The 17534-nt window shown below is 31.8% G+C and overlaps 2 protein-coding genes across 2 annotated transcripts in view; both read left to right on the top strand.

The window, feature by feature from the left end:
* Window positions 1-4024, top strand: part of LOC140437063 (uncharacterized) — a 167821-nt gene extending 163797 nt beyond the window's left edge. Inside the window, exon 21 of the mRNA XM_072526314.1 lies at window positions 3952-4024. Coding sequence (XP_072382415.1) covers window positions 3952-3971 — 20 coding nt within the window. The 3' untranslated portion in view covers window positions 3972-4024. The remainder of the gene's footprint in view (window positions 1-3951) is intronic.
* Window positions 4025-12924: 8900 nt separating this feature from the next.
* The window catches only part of LOC140435962 (uncharacterized), a 64398-nt gene continuing 59788 nt past the window's right edge, over window positions 12925-17534 (top strand). The window contains exons 1-2 of the mRNA XM_072524673.1: window positions 12925-13102; window positions 13741-13950. Of these exons, the coding sequence (XP_072380774.1) occupies window positions 12925-13102; window positions 13741-13950 (388 nt within the window). The remainder of the gene's footprint in view (window positions 13103-13740; window positions 13951-17534) is intronic.

Here is a 17534-nt window from a genome sequence, read left to right on the forward strand (position 1 = left end):
AAATTCTTCTAATTTTAATCTCCATCGTAATAATTTGGAGTTTGGTTCCTTTAAATTAAATAACCATATTAGGGGTCTATGGTCGCATAAAATTTCAAAAGATCTGCCGTATAAATAAGGTCTAAATGTTTTACAAGCCCATACAATTGCTAAAAGTTCTTTTTCTATCGTAGAATAATTTTGCTCTGTTTGATTAAGAGTTCTTGAGGCATACGCTACGGGTAAATCATTTGGGACTTTTCCTTGTGACAAAATTGCACATAAGGCTATATTTGAAGCGTCTGTAGTTAATATAAATGGTTTTGAAAAATCTGGATATTTTAAAATTGGAGCATTAATTAAAAGTTCTTTAAGATGATTAAAAGATTTTTTAAATTCTGGAGTGTGTATAACTTTTGCATGTTTCTTTAGACACATAGTTAAAGGTTTAGCTATTTTGGCGAAATTTTGGATAAATCTTCTGTAATATCCTGCTAATCCTAAAAATGACTTTATTTCTTTTTGTGTAGTAGGAATAGGAAAGTTTTTGACTGCATTTATTTTTTCAGGATTTGGTCGTACTCCATCTTTTGTTATAACGTGACCTAAATATGCCACTTCTGTTCGTAAAAATTCTGATTTATCTAGCTGTATTTTTAAATTATATTTTCTTAGTCTTTCAAAAATTGCTTTCAGTCTTTTAACATGTTCTTGCAATGATGAGGAAAAAACAATTATATCATCTAAATATATATAGCATATTTCATTCTGATATCCTCTTAATACATTATTCATAACTTTTTGAAAAGTAGCTGGGGCATTTTTCAATCCAAACGGCATACGTAAAAATTCATAATGTCCTGTCTCTGTGGAAAATGCTGTTTTTGGTACATCGGCTGGTTCCATTTCTATCTGGTGGAAACCATTTGCTAAATCTAAAGTAGTAAAATATTGAGCTCTTCCTAGACCATCTAGAATATTATCTATTAATGGCAAGGGAAATTTATTTTCTATTGTATTTTCATTCAGTTTGCGGTAATCTATAACTATTCTGTATTTCTTTTGGTTACTTGCGTCCATTTTCTTCTCTATTGCCCAGATGGGTGAATTAAAAGGCGAGTTTAAATCTTGTATTATTCCATTTTTTAACATATCATTTATTTGTCTACTAACTTCTTTTTTATAAACTTCCGGATATCTGTAATTTCTTGTGTAAACTGGAGTATCATTAACTAAATCTATTTTATGCTTTATTTCATTCGTAAAACTAAGGGGCGTTCCGTCTATATAAAAAATATCTGTCTAATTATAACGTAATTTACTTATGGCTTGGTATTCTTCGTCGTCGTTATAATTAAGTCTGAGTTTCTTGAAGTGTGAACTGGAAATGTTTCATCATTATATCTTTTTCTTTCATTATATCTTGTATATATTCTTCTTTGATTGTTATTGTATCTTCTATACATTCTTCTTTTATTCCCATTATATCTTCTATCATAATTATTATATATTCTTCTATTATCGTTATATCTTTCTTCTCTTACATTATTACTCGTTATTTTATGATTAAATAAATGATTTGGAGAACGTCTATCATTTCTAAAATTACTTCGTAAACTAAAATTATTGGAACTTGTATCCATTGGCTCAGGTCGCATTGAATTTCTGCTTTGATTTTGGGTATGAATAGATGGCTGATATCTAGGTATATTTGGAAATTGTCTTTGAAATTGGTTACCATTATTATTATTAAAACCATTGTTCGAAAAACTTTGACGATTTTGAAAATTATTATTTGGATTTTTGAAAAAATTATTATTTCTCAATTGACTAGAACTTTGGGAAGAATGTCGATTTTGAAAATTATTATAATTCGAAAAATTCTGATTTCGAGAAAAATTATTTCTATTTGGAAATGAAGAGTGTTGTGAATTATTATTTGAATTTCTATTGTAATTATTATAGGATCGAGAATTATTAAAATTTGAGTGTCTTGTATTATTATTTCGATTTTTGAAAGTAATAAAATTTTCTTCTTCTTTAGCGAAAGCCATTGCTTGTTCTATTGAATCAGGATTCTTTAATCTGACTACTAACTGCATGTGATAATTAAGGCCATTTATAAAAGTTTTAAGACAAAGATCTTCATATTGTTGAATTTTTAATATTTTTACATTTAACTGGTCATTAGACATATTTATTTTTGAACAAAGAATTCTTCTAGCATCCTGGATTCTTAAACCAAAATTTTGTGCATTTTCGTTTCTTTCTGGTTTCATTGAAATTATATCTTGTATTAAACAATCAATTGATCTCTGATCAGAAAATGTTACTATAAGAGAATCTTTAATTTTTGCCCAAGAATCAAGTTCTGTTCTTGATGCAATAAGGTCTGCTGCTCTGTCAGTTAACTTACTTAAAACAGTATCGAAAAGACAAACATTTATAGGATTATTTGCATCTCTATTGCTATGATTATTTAAAAAATTTTCACATGATTTAATAAATCTATTTAATTGTTTCGGATTGCCATCAAAAGTAGGAATGTTATCTGCTTGATATTTAATTAATTGAAAATTAGGTTGAGCCATTTCGTTAAATGTTAAATTTACTAAATTATCTAAAATGTCCTCCACAGTGAATCAAAAAATATATAATATATAGGTAAAAATATGGATTTTGGTAAAATAGGAAACACTTACATGAATATTTTCATTTTCTATAGACTTCAGACTATTTTTGTTCTTCCGTCTGCACCAATAGGATTCTGGACGATGCTGGTTCCTTCTCCCTGGTCTTGGCTTCTCCAATAAGTTGTGGACAATGTTTGTTCCTAGCCCTGGACGTTTGGCTGTTACCGTACCCGAAATGTAGATTTTTTCCGTTAATCTTTAAAAAGAAAAATTGCACACGAAATTCGGCAAGGTTAACACGAACACTGTACAATTTCGAAAAATCCTACTGACTGCGCCAGTTACGAAAGTCAAAGCCGAAAACGGTTTTTTAAAAAATTAATTTTCGTAACAAAATTTATTTATTGAGAACGTACAGGTATGGTAACAACTACAAAACAAAAAGCTCTTAATCTAATTAAACACTGGTATATATAGTCTTTCTATATGTCGTCACATATTGGATAATCCAGGGACGTAACTCTTTTACAAGTGATAGAAATAGCTTGTTTAGAATTAAACGCTGTTTACAAACTTTTACAGCATCTTCAAGTCCTCAAGAAACTAAGGGTAAAATACATAGTGTATATAAACTAATGTGTATATATCAAAACAATCAAACAAGTATTTGAGTGGTACAGAGGAATTATCAATGACAATAAACGGATAAAATAAAATATAAGTATATACGTTTGTTTTAAATTTAAATTAGGTATTATGAAATTGTGGACCAGCTTCGCTCTGATGTTAACGGTATGAGTCATTCGTTCATAATCCGTCCACGTTCATCAAAACTAAAGACGATGATATATATGCATATAATAGAGAAAGAATAAATAAGAACAGAATATGGTCCAAACGCGACAAAGTTGAGTTCTATTATCTCTACAGTAAACGTAATATTGCCCAAGCCTTCAAAATAGACAAACTACGATAACTAGGCCATGTAGAAAAAATAAATGACATAATTCATGACATATCTGATTTTTATCAGATGTCTGTAGCTCTGTGGTAATATCAATAAGAATAAGATCAAAAAGTTAGAAAAACGTATTTACGGTTGCCTTCTATCTTTATTTATTGTTTTTTTTTCTATCGCTTTTGTGAAAAAATACACAAAAATACAAAAGACACAATAAAAAATTAAGAAGAATACTAGGTGAAACAAGAGCTCTCAGTTGATTTATTAAATATCAAATACTCTCATTTACATAAATTATCATTGACGTCAATTCTTTTGGCAAAAAATCAATGAATTTTATCATTAATTATTTTTATTATTACTATTAATTATTTTCAGAACGTCGGTACGAGCTTTGAGAAACCAAGTCAATACGCGAAGTCAATTGCAGTCAAGCCACACAAAGCAGGTACGTTTAGTTTTAAATTCTAACAACTTTTTAGGTTTCCTAGCGTATGACTAAAGATGTAAATATAAAAATCGATATTCTCCTTTTAAGGTATAAGTATTTTTTAAAACATTTTAATTTGTTGATAACTGTATCTCCAATCTTTTTCACTTTATTAAATATCTACCCAATTGTTTAATTGGTAGAATTGTAGATTGGTATTACAAATTTCCAATTTAGTTATTTATTTACGTTATATATATATATATATATATATATATATATATATATATATATATATATATATATATATATATATATATATATATATATATAATTATCTCTTATTCACTCATTATAAGCGGGCACTTTTTGGCTTTTTCTTTTAATTAATAGTATATTACTTTATGAGGCGGAGAAGCATGTAATAGGCGCGTAATAGAGGGCAAGTCAAGAAAAGTCGCTTCTTTGCCGAATAAAGTATACTATTTTTTCTTCAAACGTAGCAATTTTCAACAATAAATAGTACAATTCATACGCTATTTTTACTCGAAATTAACTGTGACAACTATCAAAGTCGTCTAGATGTTAGAAATTAAAATAATTAAGCCGTCGGTGGGATTTGCGTCTCCCTGGTTACAGTTGTTTGCAATTATTAAAGACAACTTATTGTTGTTGCAACCGCAAGCGCAAATTTAGTGCGAAAATGGAAAACCTAAACGAAATTGAGTCCGCGGCTAATGATGCAGTAGCACGTTTGGGGCCCTCCAAGTCCGGAATAAAGTATCGGTTAGCGTACAAGCACTTCCAAGAGTGGTGCGATACAAGAGGAGTACGGCAAGTTACCGAAGACGTTTTACTGGCATATTTTAATATAATGGAAAATGAAAATAAATGGAAATCTTCTACAATGTGGTCACGATACTCTATGATAAAATCCGAGTTAGTTACTAGAAAAAATGTGGATATAAGCAAATTTTTAAAGTTATGTGCCTTTCTGAAAAAAACAAGCGAAGGATATACTGCAAAGAAGTCTAAAGTTTTCACTAAAGACGAGTTTGATAAATTTTTGTTTGACGCGCCAGATAAGTTGTATTTACGATTGAAGGTAAAAAAATTTATATTGCAAAGCATGTAGTATACTTTACTAAATTATAAAAATATTTCAGATTGTTTTGTTAATTGGGGTTACCAGCGCCTGTCGATGCGACGAAATGGTAAAAATGAAGACTGTGGACATTGAGGATAAACAAAATGTAATAATTATCAAAATCCCAGACAGTAAAACACGACAAATTAGATCTTTTACGATAATTGGTCAAAACTACATTAAACTGTATAAAAAGTATGCATCACTGCGGCCTGAAAATTTCACAGAAAACCGATTTGTTATCAAGTACCAAAATGGAAAGTGTTACCGAAGCGTCATGGGAATACATTCGATCAGCGCAGTAGCCCAAAAAGTAGCTAGTTATTTAAACTTAAACGATGCAAGCAAATTTTTTCTCATAATATTTTTTCCATACCCTAGCTATTTGTTCTGGGTTTATTTGTATTTGGTTTGAAGTATCTCTTACTGCGTTTATTTCCTTTCGTTTTCCCTGCCTTATGTGTCGTATTGTCGTCCAAAAGTTTCTATTATTTGTTATATATTCTTCCTGAAGTTCTTCTCCAAATTCTAAGCTGTTACGTTATGTAAATAAAACTTTATTTTACATAACGTGTCAGTCAATAATACCTAACTACTTTCTATATATATATATATATATATATATATATATATATATATATATATATATATATATATATATATACAGGGTGGTCCTTAAGTAATTGTACAAAAAGAAATAGTAGATTCTACACTTTAAAATATTACGATTCAAGCCAAGTTGCTTTAATAAAATGTTTTTTTTTTTGTTTTGATGGCATAGACAAGTGCCATACAGTCAGTTACAACATGAAAATTTTCTACCCAGAAAGAATAAAAAGATAATATAAATTTCAAACTTAATTAGCATTACAAATTTTAAGCATTAAAATTATTATTAAGGATATAATAGAGATAAAACATGGACACTCGTTTCTAGTCTAGGGACCCATCAAGACATTGCTTTTAAGACAAACTAGATTGGGTCACGGATAAAAGGTAATAACAAATGGGGTAAAACAGAGGTTAGGATTCTAATTACAGTTAAATATTAAGCTTACTTTTGCAAATAAATTCCATCAAACATTCATTTACAACTCTTATATTTAGAGATAGCAGATAGCACATATTGTACGGAGGAAAAATTTTGATGTTGACTAAATTTTTTATTAGATCTTCAGTTTGTTTTGTGTATTTTTTACATTCGAAGAAAATGTGATCTAGATCACCTTCTTTCTGACAGTCTGGACATAAATTTGAATTTACGATTTTTAGTTTGGACAGATGACTAGGACAGCAGGCGTGTCCAAATTTTATTCTAATTATGGATGTTATATACCTTCGTGGAACAGAATAATTTTTAAAATAATAATCACTTGGGATTAAAGGCCAAGATTGTTTCCATTTACTATTGATATTATTTTTAATTATTGTTAATGCGTCTTGTCTACAGATTTTGTGATCAGCTTGCGTTCCGGTATCAATGGCCTTTTTAGCTAATAGGTCAACATGTTCGTTGTATTTAAGACCTATATGTGCTTTAACCCACAAAAAATAAACAACTCTTCGGTTTTTATAAAGGTCATAAACAAGTTTTTAAATTTAAAAGACATATATTTGAGTTATTACTAGGAAAATTTAAAGTTTCAATGGCTAACATAACAGAAAATGAGTCAGCAACGAATAGAGAAAGAAGAATTACAAAATAAACCGGACAATGATGATAAATGTTTAGTTTTAAGTAGTAATAGGAATAGGATTAGAAATGTAAATGATAAGTATTCCATTAGAAATATGACTTGTGATAGGAATATGGGTATTAGGCATACTAACAGTAGTAATAATATTATAGTTAGGGGGAATATCAAAAATGGGCATAGCATTAGTAATGAATGTAGGGAAAAATTAAATATTAGCATTCAAAATAAAAACGGTAATAAAATAAATAACGGATATAATGTTAATTCAAAACCAGGGAGCATGAAATCAACGTTAACACCAATAATGGAGAAGAAGAATATAATAATAAGGAAATACATCTTAACAAGACAAATCATATAGGAATAGCGACATGGAATGTGACATTTATGACCAGCAAGAAAATAGAAGCTACGGAAGAAATGGAAAAAATGAAGGTACAAATAATGGGAATAAGCGAGACAAAAAGATAGGGAAGGACACATCAATATCAATGAGAAATATAGTCTATATTATTCCGGAGTACCACGAATAGAATCAAGAATAACAAACTACAAAGCAGTATCATCTAGAATAATCACAGCCCAAATTGAACTAAAAGACAAGATAGGAAAAATATAAATATACGGACCAACAGAAGGTAATGAAGAAAAAATAATGATAGAATTCTACAACGAACTCCAAAACACATTAGACAAATTAATAGAGACAAGAGAAAAAACAATAATCTTAGGCGATTGGAATTCAAGAGTAGGTATGGTCATTAACAGGGGATTGGGATGCATTGGACAATATGGGGAAGAAACATTAAATAGAAATGGAATTAAAATGCTGGAATTCTGCCAAAAAAATGACCTGATAATAAGAAACACATTCAGTGAAAAAACCATTAACGATAAATATTCATTTGTGGCTGAAGAGAGAAATGCGAAAAGCTTAATCGACTATATTATAGTCTATACGAGAAACCTAGAACAAATATAAAAAACATCTTAACGGAAAAGGAACCCGAACTGTCTACACAACACAGGATGGTCACTGCAAAACTGAAGGATGAAAAAATGGAGAAAGTGGAAAGAAGAAAGTACAAGAAGGCAAATGTAAAAAAACTTAAGATAAAAAGTGTGCGAGAATTTTACACGGAGGAAACTAACAAAAGACTGAGACAAATAGAGTGATAAAAAGAAACATGGACAATGGAAGAAAGATGGAATACATACAGTGAAGTATTAAAGACAACAGCAAATGAAGTGTGTGAAATCAAAAAATACAATAAACAGTTGAAAAGAACAAGATGGTGGAATAAAGAAGTGAAGACAGAAATAAAAAAGAAGAAAATAGCATGGAAAAAATACATCGAAACGGGAATAGAAGAAGATAAAGAAAAATACTATAGGCAGAGGCGATTGGCAAAAGAGACAGTCACACAAGCAAAAGCAAAAACATGGAAAGAATTTGGAGAAGAACTTCAGGAAGAGTATATAACAAATAATAGAACATTTTGGACGACAATACGACACATAAGGCAGGGAAAACGAAAGGAAATAAACGCAGTAAGAGATACTTCAAACCAAATACAAATAAGCCCAGAACAAATAGCTAGGGTATAGAAAAATTATTATGAGAAAAAATTTGATACCGAAGTGATAAAGGAAGACAATATAATCAATGAAGGCGAAGAAAACACAGAGCAAGAGCAAATAAGTAAAGAAGAAGTAATAGAAGGATTTTCAAATATAAAAATCGGCGAGGCAGGTGGAGATGATGAAATTGAACTGGAAATGATAAAATACATGAGAGAAGAAGGAATAAACTGGCTATGGAAAATATATAAAGAGGCGTGGGAAAAACAAATAATTCCTAAAGACTGGCAATACCATCGTGCCAATATACAAAAAAGGAGAACATGTAAACTGCGACAACTATAGAGCAATATGTCTGTCATCGGTATGCTTTAAAATATATACGAAAATAATAGAGAAGGGACTGAGACAAGAAGTAGAAATGGTATTGGAAGAAGAACAAACGGCATTTAGACCGGAAAGACAGACAAATGACAACATATATATCATTAGAAACCTAATAGAAAGAAGCATAGATACGGGGGAAAACTAGTATTAGCATCCATAGACCTAAGAGCAGCATTTGACACGATAAAAAGACATATTATAGGGAAATGCTTGAGGAAAATAAACGTACCTAATGCATTGATAAAAATTATAAAAGGTACTTACAGAGAGGTAAAAGAAAGGGTACAAATAACAGGGGAAAGGTCGGAAGCATTTAATTGGAAGAGAGGTATTAAACAAGGAGATAGTCTCAGCCCTTTGCTATTCATAATAGTAATGAACGAATTGATAAGAATCACTGGAGTCAGAACCAATCAACTGCAGACAATAATAGGTTACCACAGATTACAACCGGTAACAATAGAGTCCTTAATGTATGAGGACGACATAGTACTAATAGCAGATTCCGAGAATAAAATGCAGAAACTAATGGATATATGGGTAGAACAAATAGAAGAACTAAAAATGGAGATAAACGAGGAAAAAAGTAAGATAATGATAATCAGCGGCAAAGAAGATAAGGAAGATAATCAAATAAAGATAAAATGTAAAAACTCAGAATTGGAAATAGTAACAACTTACGAATACCTGGAAAGTATAATAACTAATGACGGAAAAATAGACTGGGAAATAACAAATAGAGCAAAGAAATCAAACAAGTTATATTATGCGTTAGCCCCAATAATGGGAAAAAGAGAACTTGCACGAGAAACAAGAATAAAAATATATAACACAATAGTGATACCGACTGTTCTCTATGCAAGTGAAAACTGGGCAATTCTGGAAAAACATAAGAGCAGGATAAACGCAATGGAGATGAGACATCTAAGAAATATAGTTGGAAAGACAAAATGGAATAGATTAAGCAACGAGACTATTAGGAGAAGATAAACAATAACAAGAAAAATTTATGAAGCAAAAAACATCGGAAAAAGAAAAAGAGGCGGACCAAGAAAAAAATGGATACAGCAAGTAGTAGAGATGGGAAAACTTAAACAAAAATCACTCGAGGAATTGAAAATAATGGCAGGAAACAGAAAAGAATGGAAGAGATGGGTAAATGGAAATTAAAATAGCTAGCCCAAATCTGACACCCTGATAGGGTAAAAGGAAGGGGAGAAGGAAAGAAGAACAAATGGACTATTATGATTTACTAACGAACTAATATTATGCTGAACTAAATTGCCTGTGTGTTTGCTATCTTTATAAAAATATCGGTTATTAGGACAATGATGATGTTTTTGTAAAAATGCTGAGTCTTTAAGGTGAGATTTGTAGCAAAAGTATTATGAAACAAGACACATATGTGTTATTCAATGCCTGTGCGCTAGTTTCTATTTGTGTGCTTATAGTGCTCTATAAATCTAGTCAGTGAAGCAAGTTATCGGAGAGGCCTTAAAATCAACATTTCAAAGACAAAGTGGATGACAGTTGGAAAGATCAATATAGATCAAGGTCTAATTTCTCTTAATGGAGAGGAGATCGAAAGGGTAAATCATTTCAAATACCTTGGCAGCTGGTTAAATGTAAATTGTGACTCTGATGAAGAGATAATAACCAGGATCGAAATATCACGTAAGGCTTTTATGACCTGGAAACCAGTTTTATGCAACAGAAACCTGTCGATGAATATTCGTAAGAAGGTCCTGAAATGTTATGTGTGGTCCATCCTATTGTATGGTTGTGAGACATGGACGTTAAAAACCACAATGCTAAACAAGTTAGAAGCATTCGAATGTGGTGCTATAGACGCATCCTAAAGATATCGTGGATTTCGCACACTTCCAATCAAGATGTTCTTCAAATGATCAATTCAAAACGCCTGCTCATAAACACCATAATGAGGAGAAAAACAGAATACTTCGGCCATATAATTAGAGGACCTAAATACCATCTACTCCGCCTTATAATACAAGGAAAAGTGGAAGGAGCGAGATGGATTGATCACAGAAGAAGAAGAGCGTATTTCAAGGGCTGAGAAATATAATCAATTATGGTAGATGTTTAGTAATTCTTATAGGAGAATTAATGTGCATTGTAAAACCAATCGATTTGAATATATTGACCTAGGATAACTGGGTAGCACAAGCAACAACGCAATTAATATTTATATCATTTTTCTGCTTTTATTGGGCAGGTCGTCTAACAAATTTAGCAGGTTCTGAAAAAATAGTTCCGTGCAAGAATCAGGTGATCCATAAATGCAAAGATTGTATATATTAAGATTCTTGTTATAAACCAGTGAAAACTCAAAAAGGCTTCATTGACCAGAAAGTCGTATTTTGTTATAGAAGAGAAATCATTATTTGTAGAAAGAATTAGGGTGCCACCATGAGCTGAACTTGGACAATCATACCTAACAATTGTGGTATATATTTCTACAAAAACAGGCTCGTTGAATTTAATCAATTGCTCGGTAACCGCAACTGTCGGCGGAAATTCTAATTCCTCTAGAAACAAAAATAATTCATCTGGTTGGTCGTGTAGGTTGGTCTTGTAGAAAAGCAAGATGTAGCTTAATGGCTTTCAAGATATTCGGTTCCCTTAATCTTGCTAGAAGATATCGACTATTCGAATTATTGGTTAATCTAACTCTTGGTGAGGTCAAAGGATCCAGATTTATCGATGGTTCCAAAGTATCCTTCTTAATGAAGTTAATATGAGAATGGAAAGCATTCTTAGATTTGCAAATGCTTAGGTTGACCTGCTTGTCTGTGACTATTTTTTTATTTTCACTTCATTTTTGTTGTTGCTTAAAATGGTAATTTGATTTTCCAAGCTAACAGGTTTTCTAATGTTCTTCAGACTTAAATTTGACTCAGATGTTGTTGGTTCAGGGTTTGAAGATTCTATATACCATTTAATGTTTACACCAGATGGCCAAATTTCCTTATTAAATAATAAGTCAATGGAAATCTTAGATTTTATGATCTTGAAGGAGGGCATAACATCTAATATATTCTTTTATATCCAGCTTCTCTTTAATAATCTGAACAACTTTTATACGGGTGTAAATTGGGGTTAAGTTGGTAATAACTAGATAATGGCATTTATCTTCTTGTAATTTCTGCGCTTGATTCGAAATGTCGAGAGACTTCAGTTTGGGTACCTCAGGTGGCATAAAATGTATTTTTCTTTCAATATTTCTTTTTTTTTTTTCGTTGGTATAGTAGATATAAATTAGAACTGCCGAAAAAAACTGACGATATATTGAAAATATCTTATTCCATCTAACTTATAAATTTTAAAACAATATTAGGATTTAGCAGGTTATTTATTTTATGGATCTAGTCAATTTTTTTTTTTGAAAAATAGTCCAGTTTGCCTCATTTTTTGATAATAAATCGTATATGTTTCAATGAAAACAGGCAATTTATCAGTTAGTTTTTTAGTTACTTGAATTACGGCTTCAAAGTGTTCTAAAGGTATTTGATTGTTTGATAAATTAGATATTTTTTCATTTAAATATTTTAAGCTTGACGAGTCACATAATGAACAAAAAAATCTTAGATGGGAAAGTATTTGGTTCAATGGGGCTTTTGTGGTCGTTTTATTAAGCCCAGAGCAATTCATACAAAAATATCTGCAACATTCCCCACTACAACGTAATTTATTATACTTGTCGGTTTCAGCGAATTCTGTAAAGCAGTTCTCACAAATGTAGGTGATGGTCGAAGGTTAAATTTGCAATATTTATCTGGGTCGGTGATAGTAGGTAAACAAAAAGCAAAAGAATGATTAAAAAAATCTGGTATAAACTTACAACCAGTTTAGTCGTATCCAAAGCACAACATAAGAATAAGAATAATAAACAAACACAATTGAGTAAGCCGATAGTGATAAAACAATAAAACTGAACATAACCACGGTCGAAGACTAACGGAATAACTATTCGTTATTCGTTTTCTATCCTTATGCCATACCCTACGTGATCCATCTGGATTTAGAAGCTTTTATGGAATATTTAGCAATATTTTTTACACAGGGCCATAGACATAATACAAGATAGAATGACTGCTGCAATAAAATCGTGTTTCCTCAGTACGACAGAGAAAACTGACGCAAAGCAGTCCCTGCGTCCCTGTGTAATAGTCCGGGTTTATCGACCACGTGACCTTCTCATTGGCGCTTTAGGTCACGTGTTTGATCAACCTGGCAAATTAGAAAGAGGTGCAGGGACTCCTTTGCGTCAGTTTTCTCTGTCGCACGGGGGAACGGGCTGGTATTGCAACGATCAAGCTATCTTCTATTATATGTCTATTCACAGGGCAGTGACTGAGTCTGTCGCCGTAAACCTCCTCTTGTATTCGGGCTAATAAACGGCACTGTTAGTTACTGAGCTACGTAGTCCACTCAGCAGGTACCAGAGATGTAATCATTAAATACTCCTGACTAGCACTAGATTCGTTATTTATGTGAACCCTTTTCATTTCTAACTCCTTATAAAAATAATTTATGCAGAGATGTTTAGGGATTTACAATAAACTTGCATTTTGGTAATTTCTTTATCATAGAATCGTATAAATCCAATTTAAAATTTTTCGTTATAACTTAGTTTATTTAACGAAGTTTTTTCAGTTTTCTAACTAGTTAATTTAAAATGGCGTTAATTTATTTAATTTCCAGAAGTTTAAATGAATTTAGGTCCATTTAAACAATAATAAACTTTTTTTATAAAATCGGAATTTCATAAATAAATAAATAAATAAATTGGAAATATGCAATACAGTTCTGATTTAATTGTAACGTCATTCCATTATTTTAATAAGAATTTGCTGATGTCTTATTAAATGAAGATCTTTTTTGTTAATTCTTCTCTTTTTAAGATAAACAAGAGTCGAATCATGCCACCTTAAGTCAAAATGACTGCGGATGTCAGTCTAGACTTCCTCCTATAGAACAGTCATGTCAATGTTGTGAATGTAAGGAAATCGGGGTTTCCACTACAAGATACGCAGAATATTCACAAGTTCCGGAAACTATGTTACAAGAAAAAATTTTCGTGCAAACTAAACAAGACAAACAGCCAGACGCAGGTAATGACTTATATCTTAAAACATCAGATTAAACAAATCGAAAGTATGATATTCCTGTTGTTCTGTATATGTCTTAAGTATCTTAATATTGTCCTAAAGCCGTTTTTTTGAGGCCTGTTTTGTTTTATTAACTTTTTTTTATAGGAAATTAACTGTTTTCAAAGAAATATAAAACGGTTCCGATCTGGTGCCAAAACGTCAAAAAGTATTCACAATTTATAACTTGTGGTTAATTTTTAATAGAACAGTTAACATAATATTCTTAAATAACAATACGTATTAAACTAATAATAATACAATAATAGTAGGTAATGTAGTAATAATATAGTAGTAATTAATTTAAGATATAATGACAGATAATAATATCGAAACTGAAAAATACCAATTAACCGTAGTCTACAATAAAACTCGTTAATTCCTGTATGGTTATGTCTAGTGTTGAATCTTCTCTTCCGATTACTCATCTTTCATTGACTCTAGTTTTAGTATAAAAAAAATAGTGGTTAAGCTTAATCGTCTAGATCGAGTGCTAAAAACTGTAGCAACTTTCTCGAATGACATTAGTGTGCACTTCGGACCAGACAAGTGTTGTATTGTTAGTATTTTTAGAGAAAACATTCAGCCTGGAGGTTTCGATATGAAAATGCCTAATACATCGAGGCGATGGTACAACATTTTATGTAGAAATATCTTAAAAAAAGTAAATCAAACATCAGTCAATCAAAGCTAGCCTCGAAAAACTTAAAGATCCAGCAGTACAGGCAGAAATAGAGAAAATACTGAATGATACACTCAAAGAAAAATTCAGTGAAGCATCCGCGGTAGCAGAAGAATCAGTAGAAACTATTTGGCACACCTTCAAAGCAACAATCACAACTAGAGAAACATAACAACTACAAGACAACACAAGAACAATAAAGAATACACGGATGACAGAAGAAATCCTAGAACTGATGGACGTAAGAAGATCTTACATGAACCGTAATGAAGTAAAATATAAAGAAACCCAGAGAACCGTCCGAAATAAAATTAGGAAAGCCAAAGAAGAATGGATGAACAGCAGATGTGAGGAACTGAGGGAATTACTAAAGAAACATGACTACTTCAATGCATAAAAAAGATTAAGGGAGTCACAAATATGTAGAAACAATTCACTACAACAAATCTAGTAGATGATAACAACGAAATAGTATCTAGCCCAGAAAATGTAGTAAATATATGGGAAAAATACATCGAAGATCTGTTCGATGACGAGAGAACAGAACCACAATTGAATATAGTACAAAACGCAATACTTGATATATTAACATCGAAAGTAACAAAAACAATTAATACGGCAAACTCACGAAAGGCCTCAGATCTAGATGAGATATATGTAAAGATAATAAAACATCCATAAAGAAAATCTTCTGTCCTTAACACTACTATTTAACAAAATATATACCACTGGAATCTTCTTAGAAGACTGGCTTAAATCGACATTTATACCTATACCCAAGAAAAATAAAGCAAATAGATGCTCACACTTCAGATTACGTATATATAGAGATCAACGTATATATAGAGAATGCGAAAGAAATCTGAGCAACAATCAGTTTGGATTTCGTATGAAGCTTGGTACGAGGGGGGCATTATTTGGCCTCCAGATATTACTACAAAAATACCGAGATTAACGAAAAGACGTGTTTCTCTATTTTGTCGACTACGAAAAAGCGTTTGATCGAGTAAAACACACAGAACTCATAGAAACCCTAACACAACATGGTATAGACCATAACTCGGTGGCCCTTATTAAAAAATTATATTGGGATCAAATGGCGTCGATTCTTCTTTAGGTGCCGTCTTCTTAGCGAAGGTTGGCGATGACCTTTGCAAAGCCTTCCCTATTTTGGGCTTTCCTTATTAAACTTTGAAAGTCTAATCCGGTCCAATCTTTGATGTTGCGCAGCCAGGTCATTTGTCGTCTACCTGGGTCGCGTCTGCCTTCTCTTTTCCCTTCTATAATAGGCTGAAGGAAGTTATATTTGTCGTGTCTAAATATGTGTCCAAGACGTTTTACGCTTCTTGACAATTTCTGTGAGTTCACGTTCTCTATTCATACGCCTTAAAACTTCTTCATTTCTAACGCGGTCGGTCCATGGAATTTTCAGCATACGACGAAATACCCACATCTCAAAGCTCTCTAAACGCCATAATGAGCTGACTGTTAACGTCCAAGTGTAATAGTACACTATATACATAACACTTTATCATGCGGTATCGTAGGGACAAATCAAGATTACGGGTAGTGAGTAACTGTCGCATCTTTAAGAAGGTGTTTCTTGCCTGTTCTATCCTACATTTAACCTCTTGTTCTTGGTCTAAGGTTTCATGTATCCAACAGCCTAGATATTTAAACTTTTTCACTTGTTCAACTAGATTATTGTTGACTAGTGTGTTTATAACTGGTGTGTGTTTTTTTGAAACTACCATTGTTTTGGTTTTTTTTACATTTATCTTAAGGCCGTATAGTTCTTCTTCTTGCACTACTTTGGTTAACAGAATTTGTAGTTCTTTTTTACTGCCAGCAATCAGTACTGTATCATCGGCATACCTGATATTGTTCACGATTTTTCCATTGACTTTTATTCCTTCTTGTACTTCATCTAGAGCATGTGCAAAAATGTCCTCTGAGTACAAGTTGAATAATAATGGTGATAGTATACAACCTTGTCTAACTCCTCTTTGGATGTTTATGGTTTCAGTATCACCCATTTCAGTTCTGACAGAGGCGTTTTGGTTCCAGTAGAGTTCACGTATTGTATTAATTTCGTTTGGATCGAGGTTCTTTTTTTGCAAGCATTCTATTAGCTGATCGTGTTTGACTTTTTCAAAAGCCTTTTCGTAATCTATAAAGTACAAGTAGACATCTTTTTGTTGATCCCGACACTTTTGCATGAGAACAATGAAACTGAACAAAGCTTCTCGAGTTCCCATACCGTTTCGAAAGCCAAATTGTTCCGGACCCATATCTTGTTCGCATTTTTTGTAAATTCTGTTATGGATAATTTTTAGAAATAGCTTCAGAATATGGAGCATGAGACTTAATCGAAAGTCGTTACATTTTTTTGCGTAGTTTGATTTGGGTATAGGCACAAACGTAGACGTTTGTGGAACCACCTTGTGGAATTATACCAGTCTTGTATATACTGTTGAAGAGTCTTGATAATAGTTCTAAATTGTCTTCTTCCAAAAGTTGTATAATTTCACTATGAACGTAGTCAGGTCTAGAGGCTTTTCTGGTTTTCATATTTTTTAAGGCGTATTTTATTTCTGATGTTAAGATGGGCAAGTCGTTATTTTCGATGTTTTTTTGTCTATCAATATTTATTGTTGTATTGTCTGAGAATAGGTTTTGTACGTATGTTCACCATTCAACGCTTATTTCTTCTATTGTGGTCAGGACTCTATCATCCGTGCTTGTTATTGTGCCACACTGCCTAGCGTTTCTGATCCCACACATTTCTTTAAGTTTCTTATGGAGAAGTCTATCATCATGTTTATTTTGTAGGTCTTCTATCTCTTCGCAAGTTTCTACAAGTCAC

Source organism: Diabrotica undecimpunctata, chromosome 3 (assembly GCF_040954645.1).
Source record: "Diabrotica undecimpunctata isolate CICGRU chromosome 3, icDiaUnde3, whole genome shotgun sequence".
NCBI lineage: Eukaryota > Metazoa > Arthropoda > Insecta > Coleoptera > Chrysomelidae > Diabrotica > Diabrotica undecimpunctata.